This window comes from Periplaneta americana, chromosome 6 (genome assembly GCF_040183065.1).
Source record: "Periplaneta americana isolate PAMFEO1 chromosome 6, P.americana_PAMFEO1_priV1, whole genome shotgun sequence".
Classification (NCBI taxonomy): Eukaryota; Metazoa; Arthropoda; class Insecta; order Blattodea; family Blattidae; genus Periplaneta; species Periplaneta americana.
This window is the reverse complement of record NC_091122.1, coordinates 141109892-141129507: the sequence shown is the minus strand read 5'-3', so window position 1 is coordinate 141129507 and position 19616 is coordinate 141109892. Positions and strand designations below refer to the sequence as shown.

The 19616-nt window shown below is 36.2% G+C and overlaps 2 protein-coding genes across 13 annotated transcripts in view; one reads left to right on the top strand and one right to left on the bottom strand.

The window, feature by feature from the left end:
* eIF2Balpha (eukaryotic translation initiation factor 2B subunit alpha) lies at nt 1-11562 on the bottom strand. Of its 2 annotated transcripts, XM_069829132.1 has the most exons (8): nt 11410-11562; nt 11110-11211; nt 8501-8640; nt 4820-4936; nt 4598-4710; nt 4327-4471; nt 3860-3985; nt 1-224 (listed from the first exon to the last, which is right to left on the bottom strand). In XM_069829132.1, the coding sequence occupies exons 1-8, from the start codon at nt 11420-11422 to the stop codon at nt 75-77; spliced, it is 906 nt and encodes a 301-aa protein (XP_069685233.1). In that variant the 5' UTR covers nt 11423-11562; the 3' UTR covers nt 1-74. The 2 variants fall into 2 exon arrangements, with proteins under 2 accessions (XP_069685233.1, XP_069685234.1); XM_069829133.1 differs by lacking the exon at nt 4820-4936.
* A 34-nt stretch (nt 11563-11596) lies between these two features.
* Nucleotides 11597-19616, top strand: part of l(2)k05819 (transmembrane protein 94-like protein l(2)k05819) — a 72350-nt gene continuing 64330 nt past the window's right edge. For 6 of the 11 annotated variants that reach the window (XM_069829122.1, XM_069829116.1, XM_069829119.1 and 3 more), the window contains exons 1-4: nt 11620-12231; nt 14934-15054; nt 16246-16380; nt 18472-18608. In XM_069829122.1, the coding sequence (XP_069685223.1) occupies nt 12177-12231; nt 14934-15054; nt 16246-16380; nt 18472-18608 (448 nt within the window). In that variant the 5' untranslated portion in view covers nt 11620-12176. Of the gene's footprint in view, nt 12232-14933; nt 15055-16245; nt 16381-18471; nt 18609-19616 lie in introns of all 11 variants that reach the window. The other 5 variants (XM_069829115.1, XM_069829112.1, XM_069829114.1 and 2 more) reach the window with 5 other exon arrangements.

Sequence of the window (19616 nt, the reverse complement as noted above, 5' to 3'; positions counted from 1 at the left end):
TAATTTTTAATGTTTTGTGTTTATTTTTATAATAAAAGAGTACACTTCTTTACATACAAAGCAGCAGAAATATTTCACAGATAGAGCTTTATGAGTTCATCACTCACAGCAGATGGTGTAAGAATACCCAGATCAGTGAAGAGTAGAGTGATGTAACTTGGAGGGGTGTAGTCAACCATAGGATGTTCCTTACTGAGATCTTCCTTCAATTTGCTTGATGTATACTGTTTAGAAAAGATAAAACAAGAATTATGAATCACTTTGATTTGTATTTTCATCCTGGAAACGAAAGTAAGAACACATCAATAAAATAAAGATATATGACGATTTTTTTTTTTTTTACTCTTAAAGTAGCAGAAGTTGACATATCTAGTACCAAGAATCTTGGCATGTCATTTACCATAAAATAATAATTCTATAAATGAAATAATGTATATAACTATGAAGAGAACAGAAGTTTCAGCATATTGTACCTATTGTTTTGGAATTATTTTCTAATATATTTTAATGAAAAATATAGCATTCATAATGCTTTTACAGTAGTATTGTCTGATTGCTGGAACAGCTCTAACTTCTTTTCACAATATTGTTAACAGACTAACCAGCATCACATACAACTGTCTAATCTTCTTGAGATCTACTTTCATATATTAAGCTACAATATATAACTTCAAATTAGTTGTAAGAAAAACCAAAATATTCAAAACAAAAGGGCAATAAATAAAACATCAGGCTGTTTTTTTTATCTTGTACTCTCAATGAGATAAAAATTGGAAATTTATCCTTTGAAGAGGTGGAAAAATTCAAATATCTTGGAGCAACAGTAACAAATATAAATGACACTTGGGAAGAAATTAAATGCAGAATAAATATGGGAAATGCATATTATTATTCAGCTGAGAAGCTTTTATCATTCAATCTGCTCTCAAAACAGCTGGTTGTGAAACTTGGACTCTCACTTTGAGAGAGGAACAAAGGTTAAGGGTGTTTGAGAATAAGGTGCTCAGGAAAATATTAGGGGCTAAGAGGGATGAAGTTACAGGAGAATGGAGAAAGTTACACAACGCAGAACTGCATGCATTTATTCTTCACCTGACATAATTAGGAACATTAAATCCAGACGTTTAAAATGGGCAGGGCATGTAGCACATATGGGCGAATCCAGAAATGCATATAGCGTGTTAGTTGGGAGGCCGAAGGAAATAAGACCTTTGGGGGTTCGAGACATAGATGGGAGGATAATATTGAAATTGATTTGAGAGAGGTGGGATATGATGGTAGAGACTGGATTAATCTTGCTCAGGATAGGGACTGATGGTGGGCTTATGTGAGGGTGGCAATGAACTTCCGGGTTCTTTAAAAGCCATAACTAAGTACTCTCAATGAGGTCAGATTGAAGAAAATGCTCTATTCCACAGAAATGTGGCAACACTGGGGTGCGGTACGTTACTGTGGTGTCAAGCATAAATAGGCAGGTTAAGTTTTGCAATATTATCTTTTCTATCATAACAAGAACTGTTCACTTGCCAGTACTAGTAATAATACACTTCATTTACAGTATAAAGATCTATTTAAAGTTTTGACATGTAAGGTTGAACCTAATTTTCGAAAGTGTATGTATAACAGATTATAGTATATCATTAGTTTTAGAACATTTTAGATCTAGTAAACAAAAATCAACAGAGAATCCAGCTTTTAGGTTGGTGGATGAATTAATTCTTTAAATTCGAAATGACATGTTGAAAAAATATTTATGATTTGGCTAAAGCATTTGACTGTGCGTTGCCAGAACAGAGGGAAGCCAAGGTTCAAATTGGGAAATTGGGTTGTGAAGCTAATAATAATAATGATGATTTCATTGTGTAGATCATAATACACTGTTAAACAAATTAAAGATAAGGCCTTAAGTTGGTTTACATCTTACTTGTTAAAAAAAAAAAAAAAAAAAAAGAGTAAAAGTAGAAGATAACCCCTTCATAAGCCATGAAGACACTTGGGGGGGGGGGGGCATGGAGGTAGAGCACCATCCTTTCTTGACCTCTGCACTAGACTGAGGTGGTGTGGTCAGCACCATGCTCTAACAGCTTTTTACCCCCAGGAAAGATTCATTACTCTATTTGATAGGCTGAGTGATTCTCAGGGCTGTTCTGGATGTTTGGCAATGAGAAAGTTCCGTCACCAGCATTATGGAAGGGAAGATGAATTATCTTTGAAACGTACTTGCCACTAAAAGGATAAAAATTTGTAATAAAAAACTAGGAATTATGTGAATCTACAACTGGATATCTATGGTCCTTTATGGTTATTATTAACGGTACAACTAAACTTGAATCATCATTGATTACACCGAACACAAGACAAAAGCTATTGTGTTACATTTAGTAGAACCACTTCTAAATGAAGGCAGAATTGTTTGGATAGGTAATTTTTATAACTCCCCACAGCTGACAGTAATGCTGAAAGACAAAGAGACCGATTGTGTTGGCACACTGAGATTGAACAGACAGGTTCAATATTAGATATAAGAAATTGTAAAATGGTGAATTATTTGCTCAGTATTCACTGTTAATGTAATAAAATGGAGTGACAAAACTCTGATCTCTACATTTCGGAGTGACGAAATTCAGAAAGAAAAAGCTCATATGTGTTTTTGACTATAATGAACATATGGGAGGTGTTGACATCAAGGATCAGTTGCAGATGTACCTACTATCTAGTAAAGAGGAAATGCCTCCATATTTGGTACATGAAACTCTTCAGAAGACTTCTAAATGCTACAGTGGTCAATTCCGTGATAACTTATAAGTAAATTACTGGAAAGCAAAGTGATCACTTATTCAGAATTCTGTTGGGTAAGGGATTGTACCTTCAATTCGGATATGCGGAACAGAAAGTACGTCATATGAGGTAATAGCACAATTCCATTGAAAGAGCAGCACTTTCCCAGAAGAATTCTACATAGGGGGAATAATGCGAGACCACAAAGGTGTGTTGTGTGTTCCAAACATGGAAATGAAAAATACACTGTTTTCTGCCATATTTGCGATGTCGGACTCTGAGTCGAATAGTTTGAAGCAAATCACATCAAGGAAAACTTGGACTTCATAATATTATTTTATGAAGCTTAATTAGTATTATGTGAAATTTTAAAAACTTTGTAATTTTTTTCAAGCGAGTTGGAGCCAATTCAATAAATTACTACATTTTTCTCATTCACGCATTTAAATTCCCAATGTCCTTGCACTAGTTCCAAGTTTAAATGCCTGCCATCGGCAAAGGGTTAAAAAAACAAGATACTTTTAGCACTAATTAGAACATTCATAATTTTAATACAAGTTACAAATCTCAACAGTTTTAAAAACAGAGTTCAGTTTTCATGTATCGAAGTTTTCAATAGTAATTGCCTAGTAACTATCTGAAAGATTTGAAGGACCAAAGGAAAAAGTTAGAACAGAATTAACAAAATTTCTCCATATTCATATCTTCTACTCATATGATGAACTGTTTTTTACTTTTAGATTGAATCAATCTACTTACTATTTATTATATATTTTTAAATAATTTTTTACTTGTTCCACATCTCAAACCTATAATGCTTATGTAAGATCTATGGAATAAGTGTTTTATGGGGCAGTTATTTAATACTGTTTTTATAAGTATAATTTTTTCTTTCTAGTCCCTTAAAAAAGATACAAAGGATTAGAAGTAAACTTAATTAAGACATTTACAGACATAAGTTATTAACAATGGTAAAGCAAAAACTTAAGGTTACACTGTCACTCATGTGATTTGTCAACTGTTGTAGATGAGGAAATCTCTAAAGAAATAGCTTCTATATAAGATTATATTTTATATTTACCTTAAATTCATCAGGCAAATCATGCTGATTCAGAGGATACAGTCGAACAAATTTAAAACTTTCTGTAAGTACATAGAAAGGTTTCTTCAACTCCCGAGCACACATGGCCATAGTGTAACTGCCCACCTTAAAACACATCAAGAAAATTCAATCACATATTATAATTACCGGTACTTAAATTAATGTGAAAAATAAGTCAAGCTATTCTGAAAAGGATAACAGCTCATCTGACAGAGTCACTGGCTATGAACTCAATGTTAATGGTCGAATCCTGGTGCCCCTCAATTTCCTATTAAACAACAGGAGCTGGAGCCATCGGCGTGGCTCCCTCATTTCGCTATCACCAATCCCATCGACGTTAAATAATCTAGTAGTTGATATAGCGTCGTTAAATAACCAAGTAAAAAAACAGTCTCTTTTAAGACGTTATTTTATATAGGACTAATGCATTACATCTAGTCACTTACTTTGTTGATTATTCCACCACTCTCAACAACACCCTCTGCACCCACCATAACCATGTCTACCTGCTCCATTACATAACCAACAGCAGAATCAAGAATAAGTGTACAGGGAATATTTTCTTTCTCCAGCAGGCAGCACATGTCTTGTCTATTAAACAAACATAACACTTCTTATACAAAAAACGAAACAACTGGAGAAATGAAATATTACTGATGTCATAAGCATACATAAACTGTTTTGAAACTGTCAAATATAAATATTTTCAGCTCTTACCCACTGTTGTCTGGGGATGATACTGTAATGTACACTTCAAATCTCTTATTAGCACGTGCAGCTTCTTTCATTGCCTTCAGAACTACACGAGACTTGGAGTGAGTGAGAACACGCTGAAAAGAAAAAAAAAACTATTATATTTAGTAATCTGAACTGTAGTAAATCGTAATGTCTTATATTATATCCAATACTGCCCCATGCTGATTTTGTGCAATGACTTACAGACCCATCAACGATGAAAGCAGATGCTAGTTTTGCCACTTTTCCTCTAGCTCCCTTTAGTTTATTCAAGAAGAGCTGACCACGATGCAACATAATACTCTTACACTCCCCGAAAGTCTGTTGTGTGGAAAAAAAAAGAAATATAAAGACAAAATTTACCATAAGTTTATTACTTATTCTGTGGTTTGAAATGCAAATATATTTCCCAAATAATTCTTGACGAGAATACAGCAAGAAGCTTAGGTTCCAGAATGCTACATAAGTTATGTGTATGAAGTAAAACCTCGTTCTCACAATGACACTGATGCCTCAAATTTTGCTGTCATTAAATATCATGACAACTGCTGCCACAGTAGTTACTCATTTACACTAGAGTTGTCTCAAGACTAGGTATAATCGTCTGCTGGTTACAGTAGTTGATGACAACAGCTTCATTAAATATTTATAGTGTTGTAACTCGTATGATAGTCAATCAATCGCACTGTTATTTGTATTGTCGATAGGTCAATGTCTAAGGGAAGCATCGAAAAAAATTCGAAATCAAAATCGTTTTTTTTTTTGGGGGGGGGGGAAGGAAAGAAAAATGCTAACTTCGAAGTGGTCTGTTCAAAATAGACATTTACACCTTTCATAGCAAGTTGAATAAACAAGCATTTTTGCATGATAGAGGACAATCTTTGTGCTGATTTTAAATCTGTTTACAAAATGTTTCCTCACTCAAGATTTTGAATTAATCGTGAGTTTCGAAATTTAATTAAGGCTAATTCTATTACATAAATAACATGTATATTCATCTGATTAAATATTATTATGATACTTTTGAAGTCAGAAGAATGAAAAGCATGTCATAGTAGTATTTAAATTTATTATTACAATATTACTATCACTATTAATTATTATTATCATCATCATCATCATCATCATCGCTTGGAGCTATTCTGCCTAATAGAGTTGCACTCAGGTGTAAACTAATTTGTAACCCTTTCTTCCAGCCATATAAGGGGCTAACAATACAGTAAGATCTAAGCTCATTGAATAGTGCAGGCAGTTAGATGTAATTTCATGTGATGATGATTTTCTTCCAACTTCATTATCTGTAATAACTTACTGCTATGAATATAATGATTTACTAGAAAAAGTTTGTATGAAGTTAAAATATTTATTTTTCTATATTTCATTGTTCGAAAATGTTGTTGTTGTTGTTTTCTAATGCCAGGCGTTTGACAATGAAGTCATTTGACCTCTTGCACTCCAATATTTTTCAAAGATATTATCATGGTCAGCCACTGAAGCACAGATTTTGAGGTCTTCCGAATCCATTTCTTGGTTTGAGTTGCACAATGGGCAGTTAGGGGACTGATATATTCCAATTCTATGCAGGTGTTTGGCCAAACAGTCATGGCCTGTTGCCAATCTAAATGCAGCTACAGACGATTTTCGTGGTAAATCGGAAATTAACTGTGGATTATGATGCAGAGAGTTCCATTTTTTCCCTTGAGATTGTGTTATCAAATTTAGTTTGTTGAAGTCTAAGTATGTACATTTAATAAATCTTTTCACAGAGTAATACGTAGATTTAGTAACAGGTCTGTAAGTAGCAGTGCTGCCCTTCTTTGCTAAAGCATCCGCATTCTCCTTTCCCAGAATTCCACAATGGGATGGTATCCATTGGAATATAATTCTTTTATTGAGTGATATTAATTGAGACAGCATTTTAGTTATTTCTGCTGTTTGAGATGAAAGTGTGTGTTTAGAGACGATTGATAGAATAGCTGCTTTGGAGTCTGACAATATAACTGCATTCTTAAATTTATTGATGTGGCATAGAAGATTCCTGAGACTTTCACTTATTGCAATGATTTATTTCTCCATCAAAACTTGTTGTTCCATATCCAAAAGATCTATAAAGTGAGAAGAGACAGCACGTAACACCAGCACCTTGTTCTCTAGAGATCAAGGATCCATCGGTATATAAATGAAGCCAGTTTTGTGGAGGGTACCTAATATTAATTGTCTCTAAAGACAATTGTTTCATTATTCCAGTGTTTACTTCTGATTTCAGTATTTCTTCTGTTAAATTTAGATTATGAAGCAGTTGGTAGTGATAGCTCTGAAAGTGAGGACTATTTGGGGCAGTCAGATCATTATTCTAATAGCCAACGTTAGTTGAGGGATAAATTCGAGAAGAAATTAAGGCCCTTTACGGACTTTCAAATTTAGCTGGAGTTCTCAGGTCCTCTCACCAGAATCTTTGTGATCTCTGGGCAACTGGCAGAAGTGGAATGGAGTGTGTCAATATTTTTCTTTTAAATTACATGAATTTCAATAGAAACACTGGGGCCTATAGTGATTCCTGAATATTTTGGTGCATCTAAAGTAAATTTCAAATTCATAAAACGAATTCAGTTATTGCTACATTATACGTACATATATATTATAATTCCTCCTTACTTTTTAAAATCAGCTGATTACAGTATTGCCAATTTTATTTGTCAGAGTCCCTTTCTTAGTTATTCTCTTATCTATACATTACCTTAAAAATGAATAAATCATAAAATACTGGACACAATAATTATTTTATGCTACAAAACTACAATGTTTTGCCTATCTTATGCCACATCAATAATGGAATTTAATACATTTTAGAATTTTTACTTATTTGTCCACATTTTCATGGACAGATTTCTTAGGTTATATTGTCGATAAAGTTATACATATGTACTCACCAGATTTGATTCTGAATCAGGCTTGTGCACATAGTTCTAATGCAGAAAACTGTTGGCATAATAAAACCAAGCAGCTTTGGTTTGTAAACTGCATCTGCACCAGGTGTGGTTCATTTTTTTAATTTTACGAACTTCATTATTATATGTTCCTCGAATTCACCTTATTTTAGCTCTCAAAGCTTTTACATTTCCTACACCACTAACTTTCAATAATGCAGACTCAGCATCATCTCTTTTCTGCCTATTCCAGAAGTTAGAACCGATTTCTCTTACAAGCAGAGATATTGATGATAATGTTACAGGAATACTAGAATATCAAGCACAGCCATAATAAACAATTAAAAAACCGAAATTATCTCACAATAACAGAACACGTGGTTGAGTTTACTTCGGTGTCGTGACAGGGCTGTTGCAAAGCTCTTCTCACGATGCAATTGTGTGTGGCAGTTTGCACTAGTGTCGCAAAACTTTAGGATATGCGATACCACTGCCACGATGCTGTGATTGTGGCATCAAAAACCGTTCCCACAATGGCACTACTGTGACATTTACTCTTATGACAGCAATGTCGCGACATCACTGCCATCATGAGAACTGACCTTAAGTCTATAAGGTCTACAATAAAAATGCTGAAGTCTCGTTCATGCCAGAAACAATGGTGAAAATATCACGTCCTTTTCTACAAAAAAGTAACGAGTGCTTTGTGGTAGGACAACAAAGCCCAAAGCAAATACTGGTTGGCATTGTAATTTTCGACTTATCAGAACACAAACTGGAAGATGGCAAGTATCATCCAAGGAAAATTCAATAAATTATTTGATTTAAAATTTACAGCGTCATAAAATTAACTAGCCATGCTTATTATTTTTTAGTTTGAGGGCATTATTATTGTCCTGAGATTGTTTTATTAAATATATTCTCTCAATACATTTCTGCTGAAGAAACATTAACTTACCTTAGTATCAAGTTTTGCAAGAGTAATAAATCGCAAAAAAAGTTCACTGCCTGATGCAACTGCAGTTACAGGATAGTCTGTTTTCTTCATTGCATCAACAGCTGCCTGGAGATTAGAATCTAATTCTTGAACTGTTTCAGCTGTAACCAAATTGTGCAAATATCCATAAATGATGTGAGTGCAACAAATTATATTTCCCTCCCTTATAATCTTTCAACCAGTTACAGTTTTCCTCTTTCCTCTATTATTTATCTAAACCCGACACTTAACTCCACCAATTCTCTTCATGAAGTAAGGAGAATAAATCTGGCAGAAGCTTAGACAGCAGTAATCCTGTGACATTTTCCTGCAATACAGGAAACTAAATAGCTAAGATGTCATAATGATACATAGACATTGTCAGACCTACCTAATTACATTACCAGTAGTTTATCAGGTACTTATTTTGGCTGCACAAATTGTGGCAAGATGTGGGGAGACAGTACAGACATCTGTGATTACAATTGTCATAGTCCTTGGGTCTCCTGTCACCACATTCCTCGGTGTCACGTTACTTAGCTATCCTCTCATCTAACCCAGGGTAACCAGATGTGAAAATATTGTGACAGCTGTGTCGGGATTCGAACGCGTGTCCGACAGGGTGCGCGGCAGACGAAACGTTGGTCGCTTAGGTGTGGCGGACATAAGGGGAACATCTGCATGCCGAGAGGGCAGAGGGCGGTGCACTACGGCGCGAGGCAAGGGGGGACGCAAAGCTGGTAGTGCTTCGCTGTGCGGGGTGAAGGGGGGGACGGACCCTCCCGAACAGAATCGTCCAGAAGTCTAAGTAGAAATCTCGAGAAATCGTACTTTCTGGCAACTATGGTGTGGTTATAAATTACGGCACGCGAGTGAACTTGAGCAGCAGTTTAGTTAGTTGCAGTGTTGTAGTTGGTGAACAGCAAGCCAGCCAGTCTTGTGTAGCAGTGAAGCCAGATTCGAGACCGGAGTCCGACTTGGGTGTGTCCGCAGCTGTGCGAGCATTTGAAGCCCTGAGTTCGAGAGCAGTGGACCGCTGTTGGGGGACCTGAGTTCGAGTACAGTGGACTGCCTCTGAAGGTCTGTGGTTCGAGATACTGTGAACTTGAGTGACTGAGCTAGAAGAACTAGCCAAGGCAAATGAACTGTGAACTGAGAACTGACAGTTCTGATTTGTAAATAGTGCTTTGTGAACATTAGTTAAAATTAACAGTTCATTGTTGTTCTCAATAATCCAAGTAAATTGTCGTCATCTGTGAAGTGCAATAACGAATACTGTGTTGCTGTGTGGAGAGCAAATCCCATTGTTGACGGAAATGGAATTAAATTGTAGAAAGTGAAGAGTTATTGTTGTAAGAATAAAACTACATTATTGTTTTTGAATTTGAAAGTTACAATATCTTTGGAGGACAAAACGATGAAAAAAGGAGAACATTTTACTCAAAAGGAGGACAATGGGTAATTCCACAGTATTCTCGTGTAACGATATTGTTTTGTGAACTTAAAGTGTTACTTCTATGTCTATTATTGCTTCCATAGGCCTACTGTTCATCTAATAGTACAGTATAATATATTAATTCTCAATGTAAACGAAAACAATAATACTAAATATTGTCCTAGTTATGAGCATTACATGTGATAAATTTAGTTTAATGGCAAAGTTATCAACACAAATGAAAGAAGATATTTTTTTTTGGAGTTGCTGCCTCAATCCAATAATAAAAGAAAAAATACTTTTTCCTTAAGGGACAAGAAATAACACATGTTATGAAGAGATAAATTTTCAACAGTCATAGATTTTAAAAATTCCGGACATTTTGTTATATTTTTAAATGCCTGAAAGACAGGACGGCTAAGCTTAAAAAGGAGGACATGTCCTTCAAAATTCGGATGCCTGGTCATCCTTAGCTAACCCAACCTAACCAAACCTTACCTTTAACTGGCAAATATTTACAGAAGGAAATACATGTCAACAGAGGATAAAACAATGTAACATGATCTCCACGATTAGACTCTATCAAAAATATGTAAAATACGGTAAATTTAAGTAAATAATTAATTACGGTTTATTATATTTTAATGTGTAAGCATAAATGAGAAAAAGAAGAATTGACGGCAGGTCCTTTTTTGTCCAGAGAGAACAACAATAACTGTTGTTAGTAAGCACCGCCCAGTATCCCCTCCACCAGACACTTTACGGGACACGTGGGAAATAGCGGATGTAGGGGTGGGGATGTCACATAATACACACCTAACCTAACCTGTCACGATACTACACACCTGTAGTAACATTCCTCACGTTTAGTATCATTTCGTTTACAAATGTTATCCTTCCTGCTATTCGTTGTACCAGGAGCTTCCTAGCGGAAGAAGTGGAATGTGATGGCGGGCGACTCTCTCCACTGCTCATAATTACATTTAATTCGATAAGTGTGTGTTTTGTGTAATAATCAATGTGTTAATGTAGTGATAAGTTCATATATATAATGCAATAAAAATTGAAATGTGCTGTTGCCGTGACAAAAGTATGCAATATTCGTTTACAATGGCCGGTGGATGCTCTACCTTAAAAAACAGTGGACTTCACTTACAAGTATCACGTTCCAAAACAGTCAACAATGTTTGTATAGCGGCCATACCAGCCGACACATCATGTTCTTTTTCTAGTATTCCTCCAAATATATCTTCAATTTCTGCAAACAGAAAATATTAGAGTTACAAATGTAGCACTACAAAGAAAAAGGAGCCTCTGGTTTTAATTTAAATGCCTCATAGCTGACGAAAACATACCATAACCTCTATGTTGCAATATTTAAAATATTCATTAGCTTACAATTTTTGCCAAGGGCCTTCACTTTAATTTAAAATAGAACAATATAAAATATACATACCTTTCTTTTTCATTTTCAAAATTACTTTCTAACAAAATACCATATGAACTTCCCAACTTGATCTAAGTACTGTCAAACTTTGTAACCCAGATCACATAAAATGCATGACGTCACAGGAAAATTGAACCGTCGTGTAGATTTTTGCACCTAGAGAGAAGCCGATTTCATGCTCCCGTACAGCACAAAGTAGCGAAGCGAAAATCAAGTCGGCCGTGATCATGCCCATGCGGCATGCGCAAACTACGCATGTGGGGTGAGAATGTTCATACCTGCAAAATAATATATAACGAGTTACTTATATACTGTCTGGATGAGTTATTAAAAGAAGGAAGGAAACTAGATTGTAGGCATTCGCCAGGACCTGTGGAACAAACAGGAATTTGGAGTTGCATTGAATTTCAATGAAGCGGGTGAAGTACAATGCCGGTGTAAAGTACATTTCATATAGCCTTCTCTTCTGCACAGAAACCAGAAACTACGAAGTATTAGCAGTCTCTTCGAGTGTTGTTCCAAGTTGGATATACTTTTTGGCATTTGTATTCTTATATCTGAGAGTTATTGTCAATGTTTTTGTAGTCTTACATCTGGGAATTAAGTTTGTCATTTAGAACTGTCAAGTCATTGGTTTATTACTTTTCCTACTTTTCATGGCAACATGTAACAAATACATACTCTGGTATGTACGTGTAGTTACGGTAGTGAATATTGATGTAATCTCATGTGTTTTGAAGGTCATGGACAACATAAAATAATACGGTACTGATGGAATGTCTACCAAACAAGAAAAATTGGCTGACACATTGCCAGGCGGTGATGGAGATGGTAAATAATGCATTATAAATTTATAGGGGTACAGTATGTAATTAATACCAATCCTTTATTCCATTACATATGCTCACACTCGTACCTATCTACTGTACTGTTTGTGTTCTCATCTCTAACCCTGAATAGAATTTGGGATGATTGCACTGTGAGCTTAGTTTTAAGTGTTGGTTGAAATGTTGCAATGAAAACATTTCTCTCAACAACGATATTATTGGCTACAATAACGAAAGACCACAAAGCTGCTAAACAATTGTTTTCGTCACTGGCTACATAACTGAGTGATGAACCAGGAAAATGACACTTCCACTATACAGAAATGACTGCATCTCCGTATTCAAACACAAAGGATGCAGATTCGAGTCATGAATAGTAAAGTAAACACATACGTAGATTAGGTTTAAATAATTTGTGAAAGTGAAGACTTGCAGAGAGACAGAATCGAATGTGTGTAGGTACATGACTTGCAGAGAGACAGAATCGAATGTGTGTAGGTACATAGCGAGTTTTCATAAGGTTGAGTATCAGTGACAGGTTAGATTTGGTTAATTCAGACTTTTGGAATGCCTTTGATATTCGCATTTGGTCGGTAGGTAACATGAATAGACATAGGCCTATGCCTGCCTTTGGTGACGTAATTGTAAAGAATTACTGTATTTTTTTTTTTTTTTTTTTTTTTTACTTTTACAGCGATTAAGTTACAAATAGTCAAATTTGTGTGTGTGTGTGTGTGCGCGCGTGTTTTTTTTATTTAATCGTTTTATTTATTATTTTATTATATACATTATGTAACACCTTGATCAGATTTAATAAAATTCACAAAAACAAAAAAGAAAAAACTTGAAACATATACAACTTCAAAGTACATTTCAATTTATAATAATAATCAGCTTAACATTCCTAAGCTAATACAGTCTTACCTAACCTATCCTATGCTATGTCAACGATCAAACAGTTCAGTAAATAACTACGATCACTTACCTTACATTAATTAAGAGGTGGATACATTTCTTCCACTTTCATGAACTATTTATTTATGTTACAAGATTAGCATCAAACGAAATATTTTCTATATCAACCAAAATAATAATAACCAGGGATTACATACCAAAATAGTGACAACAGGATTACGGTGAGGTATAATCCTATTTATTATACCTCACCGAACTGTGCTAAATATCCAGTATCCGTAAATACGGAAGTAGGTACGACTTACATCACGAGACATAACTACACACTCCTTCCATCACTAGAACTAATGTCAAAGTGACAGAGACAAAATGAAAACAATCAAATAACGAATTAATGTGATATCAAACATCGAGTCACTTTCGGTAGCGTAGTTGGTATAGTGCTGGCCTTCTATGCTCGAGGTTGCGGGTTCGATCCCGGCCGAGGTCGATGGCATTTAAGTGTGTTTAAATGCGACAGGCTCATGTCAGTAGATTTACTGGCATGTAAAGGAACTCCTGCGGGACAAAATTCCGGCACACCGGCGACGCTGATATAACCTCTGTAGTTGCAAATGTGCGGCCGGATTGAAATCTGGAGATCGCGGAGGCCACATTGTTGGAAAGTGCCTACTGATGACATGATCTCCAAACATCTACGTAATTAATTGTTTTCCATATCATGATTCCTCAGTCTAGGGATGACGAAGTTCTGTAACATGCTGTAGTAGCGCTCCCCATTTACTGTAACAGTCTGTATTATTCTATTATTGTCCATACCTGTGGAGTAACGGTTAGCGCATCTGGCCGAGAAACCAGGTTTTCCGGGTTCGATTCCTGGTCGGGGCAAGTTAGCTGGTTGAGGTTTCTACCGGGATTTTCCCTCAACTCAATATGAGCAAATGCTGGGTAACTTTCGGTACTGGACCCCGGACTCATTTCACCGGCATTATCACCACTTCATTCAGACGCTAAACAAGCTAAGATGTTGATAAAGCGTCGTAAAATAACCTACCAAAAAACACGCGTAATTGAGGTTTGTTTTCCGACAAAGTCATCAGTAGGCATTTTCCAGCAGTGTGGCCTCCGCGATCTCCAGATTTCAATTAGGCCGACTTTTGGTTGTGGGGTTACCTTAAAGAACGAGTTTTCCTGACACATCCAACAACCCTGCTGCAACTGAAAGATGCCATCTCGGAAGAAATTGCCAATATTCCAAGATATCTGCAAAATGCTGTGCATGGTGTCGCAGATAGAATGCTGTACGTTGAACAAGAAAACGGCAGACATCTTCCCAATATTTTGTAAACCCCATTGTTTGCCCAACACTGTGATGTTTTGTTTTTTCCCTATCTCAAATATTATAATATTTATAGTGGTTTAATGTTTGAACTGACTTTTGAAATACCCTATATTTTCAACTTGAAGAAGTAATAATATATACCTAGAGAGTTCCTATGCAGACTGATCCCAGGTAGTAATGTTCCGTTTATTTAATGACGGTAGTGCAGAGCACTTGCCCGAAGAAGCTAACTAAGTGGAGTGGGATCAATCTGCATAGGGAAGCATGCAGGGACCTGTCTGTATGCCAGATACGACCACATGCTTCCTGCCAACAGATTTTGTTAGGTAGAGGTTGGAGTGGGACTGTTCTGCATAGGAACTCTGTATTTGTAGGCCAATCTTTTACTTATTGAGGGTTTTTTTTTTTTTTTTTTTTTTTTTTTTTTTTTTTTTTTTTTTTTTTGCAAGGAACCAAACCAAAGAATTCTGGAACAGATGCGGTGGGTTTGACCACTGCAGAAGCCCTAACACGTTTGCATCAAGATATTGAGTCTGTTTTAGTTGAATATGAAGACTTACAGAAGAAGAGGTAATGATTGCATGTCTGTTATAGTCTTTCCTGTAGACCTGATGAAGGTTTCTTTCCTATTGACAATAACTAATTTTGCCTTTGTGTAAATTTTAACTTCTTTGTTAGTTAGAAGATGACTATGTTTGGAACACCTACTGCTACATTATTGTACTACAATCTCTAGTAGTTTGTCGTCATTTTTTGAACACATGAATAGCAATTAGTGTAAAACAATGTTTTGTTTTCGTTTTTTAGTTGTCTGTTGTTTCATAATATGAAAAGAAAATACAGTATCTTTTTTAGTGAATGGGCTTTATTTTAATATAGGTTCCTAACAAAATAATACTGGAACACATCCTTCCAAGTAGGATCCTCTCTAAGTGATATACTTATTATTGCAGTTTGAAAATTAGTCATGAAGTACTGGAATGCCAGTCTAGGTAGAGTATTTCGAAGAAAAGGTTCAAAAGTTCTGTTCTGATGCATTCTGACTGAAATTTTTGTTTTGGTTATTACATTTCACTACCTTAAATTATAGTACATACAAGCATAGTTACAGAAATGCAAATTAAATTTAGAACACCTCAATTGGCCAGAGGATGTCTAATATTTACCATACAGAGCACTCATAAAATTTGACATGTTTCGACAAATGTGTTGTATTCAAACTGAGGCTGTGTTTGTAGAAATTTGGTAGCATGCTAAGTTTCCATAGCAATCTAAAGCACTGATGTTCAGAAAATGGTTGCAGATAATTGTACAGAAACAAGATTATTCTTTCCCATTTGCTTGATTAAATTGGTAGAGGAATTAAAGAAATCTGATATCATAAAACTGTGAGATGTGTCTTCTGGCCAGCTCGTCTTCAGCAACATATACAGGTAAAAAGAATACTTGTTTGTATTTTACACTAGCTGGCATAAGAAAGGTGGACCACTATTTGCATAAACCTAATTTTTTCTAAATTAGTATTTACTTATGGATTTTAAGGAACCCAGGGGTTCATTGCTGCCCTCACATAAGCACATTGTTTTGTTGCTAGACAAATAACCATGTTATGATACTGTGTCTACTGATATCCCATTATTATACATGTGTTAAAGAGTAAGATTTCTAACTACTGTAGGCCCTACATTATTAGAATATTGGACTTGCTATTGTACTGCTTATTCTTAAGTCTTCTTATCTGTTGTTTTTTTTTTTTTGCAGACAATATGGATCATGGTTAAAGGATACATTTCACCACAGAAGTCAATATACAACACTATGCTGGACATCAGCTCTTGCCCTTGTATTGAACTCATTAGCACTTTTTGTAGCTTATCTTTCTTCCAATGACCCAAGGTAAATATTTTTTCTTCTGTAACTCATACTTAAGGAATATATTTCCTTTAAATATTAAGTGTTATACAGTGTTACATAAGTTATAAATTGTGTTATGCGAAAGGCTAAGGCTAGTTTCATATGTACTACTTGTGGCTGGATGGCACATGCTGAACAAAATAATGGAACATGCAAAAACATTAGAATAACTCTTCTCGGGTTCTCAGCCAGGTGAGTTGGAGATTAGCCTCCAAGCTTTTGACGGCTAGCTCTGCCATCTTCTTCAGGGACGAAGTGATGTGGGACCACGTCTAGCCGGTATATATGCAAGAGTAGGGCTTCCCACTGCGGGCCAATCAGAAGCTAGTTCCTAGTCCCGACCGCCAGGCGCATTCTGGTTGGTGCACACTGCAGCCAATCAGGAGCCACTTGCTGGTCCCGACTGTCTGCCGTGTGCTGGTGGTCTAAGCGTATTGATGGCAGGTTTCCATACTGTACTCGGCTGTAGACTCCCGTCTGTTGAAATTATTGTCATCTAGCTGGATTTCAATGGCTTCCTTGATAACTAAGTCCCAGTAACCTGATGTCTTGTCCAAGATGGTGGTGGCGCCGAAACTATGTAACATCAACGCAGCATAAGACTATATTATCCTGATAAGTCTGCAGTAGCCCAACACTTCCTAGAAACTGGTCACAAGATAGATTTCGGCGCCACCACCATCTTGGACAAGACATCAGGTTACTGGGACTTAGTTATCAAGGAAGCCATCGAAATCCAGCTAGATGACAATAATTTCAACAGAGACAGGGGTCTACAGCTGAGTACAGCATGGAAACCTGCCATCAATATGCTTAGACCATCAGCACACGGCAGACAGTCGGGACCAGCATGTAGCTCCTGATTGGCTGCCGTGTCCACCAACCAGAATGCGGCAAGCGGTCGGGACTAGGAACTAGCTCCTGATTGGCCCGCAGCGGGAAGCCCTTCTCTTGCATATATACCGGCTAGACGTGGTCCCACATCACTTCGTCCCTGAAGAAGATGGCAGAGCTAGCCGTCGAAAGCTTGGAAGCTAATTTCCAACTCACCTGGCTGAGAACCCGAGAAGAGTTATTCTATATCAAACGCCGGGAAAGCCTCATGTCATACAATGCAAAAGCATTGTTGCTTTCACATGCTATAGTCGCCAGTAGCTTGCCAGGTAGCAGCCGTACATCCACTGAAGATTCAATTGTCAGATGATGACTGTCTATGTAGTGGTATTTCATCTCTTCACATGCACTGGCCCTTAATTGTTAAGTTGCTCTCAAATAGACAAGATTATCCAAAATGACTTGTGATTTTGAAATTGACATCGAACTATTGATACTACTACTACTACTAGATCTGTTATGGGACAAAACAGCTGAAATTTATAAGGACGGAAATTAAACATGGAAGGCCTAGAAAGAAGTTACGAGGAAACTTGCAAAGTTTTTAAAGAATTGTTAATAAAAATGTGCGTTTTGTATTGTCATTTCTTACAAAGAGGCTTAATTTAAATATGCTATATTGTAGAAATTTTCTTACTTTAACAGGCTTCATATAGTAACAGTGAATCATGAAGTTTGTGTTAGAAAACCATGTGTAATTCAACTATAATTGCAAGAAAGCCTTTCATTTTCAGCATATTAATAACTGATATTAAACACTACCATTTTCCACCAACTTAAGTAATTCATAAATCAAACTTCTGAGTATAAAATCATTATTTTGAAACTTTAAGCTGAATCTAGGTAAAATATTGCTATATAAAATGAACCAGAATTGCAGAAATATCAGACCTTGTAACAACATGCAATACTATTCCTTCTTGCGAGTTACATCCATTACCACACTTATTACCACTAGATATGCATCTAGATGTGTTATAGATGAACATATGAATAGGATTTTACATACAGCACTCTCTTATATATTGATGCATATTTGATTAGGTTTAATTTTGTTATTGTAACACTGACATTTTGTATAAATATGCAAATGTCACATCCGTTATTATGGCATGGCCAACATGTTAACTACCTTCTCCTCCATTGTATTAAAATTGCATGTGGTGTTCATTTTTGCAGATATGGCAGTTTGCCTGTAGAAGGATTTATTATTCTACTTTTGGTTAGCATCAACTTTGCATTCGTTGCCAGAGAGAACAGTCTGAGACATCGAGAAATACCACAGATAGTTCGTAACTTATTGCGAAAGTTAGAAGGTAAATATCTATGTGAATCTCGTATCGTTATTTGAATGTTTATTCTAATAAATGAGTAATTTGGTTTCAAAAGAAAAATCAATTACATACACCGTGTCTGGCCTATAGGTTTAACATTTTAAGAGAGTATATATTGCAAAGTAAGTCATACTTAATGAAGAAACTGATATTGTCTGATAGAGAAAGTCACGCCATTTACGATACATTTGAAATAATTTCAACATGTATACCCACAGAGGCGCAGCAGATGTCCAACCTATACTCCATCTCTATCCAGATATTCAGCAATATTTGTAGTATGACATTGGCGATGGCTTGATAAATTTTTCATCACTTCTCCACAGAAATACTGTACGCTTGGTCCTTCACGAAACCCCATAGGAAAAAGTCTAGTGGGGTCATATCAGGGGAGCGTGGAGATCAAGCAAGTGGTTCAGCTCCTCTTTTGTTACATCAACCGGATAACCCCCATTAAAAAATTCTCGCATCTGAATCGCAAAGTGGAGTGGGGCCCTGTCTTGCTGGAAAATAGTTCCAAGAGGTAGTTGAGGCACAGCGTAATTTTCCAACATATCCAAATAATTTGTTCCTGTCACTGTTTCCTCAGTGAAGAAAAATGGGCCTATTATCCTTTTTCTCATTAGTGCACACCATACATTTAATTTTGTTGAGTCTCTTTCAATCACATGAATCTCACGAGGATTTCCACTACTTTAGATACGACAATTATGTCTGTTAACTTTTCCACACACGTGGAAAGTTTCTTCATCAGAGAAGCACACTTTATCCAGAAAAGCACTGTCCTCTTCAATTTTATTCAAAACATATGCAGCAAGCATTTGTCATCAGGATAGATTCGCTGATGTACCTGAATCTTGTAGGCCCATAGATGTAATCTTTTGTGGACTAGGCCCACATCATGAACCGTGGACCATGGAATGCTGAGTGTTGAATTGACTTTATGGACTTCTTACGAAGGTCGAATGAATCCTTTCCACATTTTCCACA